At 39.9% G+C, this 1,477-nt stretch overlaps 1 protein-coding gene across 1 annotated transcript; it reads right to left on the bottom strand.

Annotated features, from left to right (window-relative positions):
- Positions 1-232: 232 nt before the first annotated feature.
- cfap126 (cilia and flagella associated protein 126) lies at positions 233-538 on the bottom strand (the record flags this gene model as incomplete). The annotated part of the gene is given in 1 exon segment (XM_024262014.2): positions 233-538. A coding segment is annotated over 1 exon segment (240 nt), but the record flags the coding sequence as incomplete, so codon positions are not given.
- Between the last annotated feature and the right edge of the window lie 939 nt (positions 539-1,477).

Below are 1,477 nucleotides of genomic sequence, written 5' to 3'. Positions count from 1 at the left end.
AAATAAAATATTCATGTTGATCTACATTTCCCTTTAGAAACATGACCCTTCCTGCTGCAAAAAATGTTTCTGAATCCCTCCTTAAATTCAATAAAGAGCCATGTTATGCACACCAAGAAAAAACAGTGAACTTTTGTCCTCTAACTGATCACATGACCGAATAGACACAGCAGATAGATGGGACACTTCCTGTCTGTTATTTCTTGTGTGGAAATAAGGCACTTCGAGGAACTTTTTTTGCTTTAGAATTGTTTATATTTAATTTTTTTTCAGTTTTTTTTCCTCAGAGATCTAAGTTTCATCTCTGCGTGTCGACCTGGAGGATGTTGGAGCTGCTCTCTAACTGGGGTTTCCCCTCGCTCCCATCCCCAGCTAATCCCTGTGCTTCCGCAGTGTGGTTGCTCGATGATTTGTCCATCCCTGCAGCACAGGTGGGATGCAGTGGAGCTGCATGTGCTGCTGAGGCTGAGCTCTGGGTTGGTGGGCGGTTCTGGGCTGATGGTTGGGCTTCAGTGGTGCAGGGCGGAGTAACTTCAACTTTCTTTTCTTGAAATGGTATCTGAAAGGAGTGGAAGCAAACTTTATGAATCTGATCTGTACACATTAGATGATTGTTACAACTTTAAATTAGACAGATTAATCTTTTAAGGAGGAAAGATTTGAAGAACACATGGCTGAGACTTAAAAAACATTTCTTTATTTGATCTTATTTTTTTTAATCTATTTTCAATGTGTTCTCAGTGATCTTTTAATTGTAATAATGCCATTTTAGCCAATATAAAAAAAAAACCTGTGTCATTTTCTGTGACTTAGTTTCTGCAGAGTGGTAGGAGTTCATTAGAAATTCATCTCTGAGTTATGAACATGTTGATGAGAATATGGAGCAGGGACTTTGAGACCCACCTGCTGTATTTTCTACATCACAAATTAGCTGTTTAGGTTTTTGGTCTGTTCCTGATTCACAACAATTGGAATAAAGAAATGCTTTGAACTGCAATTTTTAGCTTAATTTTCCTAATTTTTGTCCCCCATCACCAGAAGAAGCCAGAACATCAAAAACATAATTTTCATCAGTGTGTCTTTAACGTAGGATTCCAGACAATGTTACGCCCTGCTGCTGCTGTGCTGCACCTTTTCAGCATGCCCTACCCTTCTGCTCACCTGGCAGGTGAGGCAAATGATCTTAATCAGCACCTGATTTAAGGCAGAGGAGGCCTCCCCAAGCAAGGGAGCAGAGCAGCAGGCTGGATAGCATTTGGGGTTTACTTTTAGTTGTGCTGGTATGTAGCATTCTTTTTTCTCCTTTTTGTTTTTTTAGTTTGGGGTTGACCTTGGTAGTCTTAGTTCGCAGGCTTTGTTTATTTAAGAAAATGTTTTCCTTTTGTTCCTATTGGTGTTCAGCTTTTGTTATTGTCCCCCTTTTTTTTATTTTTATTTTTTCCCCAGAGCTAAACCAGGTCTGCCGATAGGGGACGCA

The sequence above is a fragment of the Oryzias melastigma genome, unplaced genomic scaffold, assembly GCF_002922805.2.
Source record: "Oryzias melastigma strain HK-1 unplaced genomic scaffold, ASM292280v2 sc01389, whole genome shotgun sequence".
Lineage (NCBI taxonomy): Eukaryota > Metazoa > Chordata > Actinopteri > Beloniformes > Adrianichthyidae > Oryzias > Oryzias melastigma.
The sequence above is the reverse complement of the archived record's forward strand: the minus strand, read 5'-3'. Positions and strand labels throughout refer to the sequence as shown.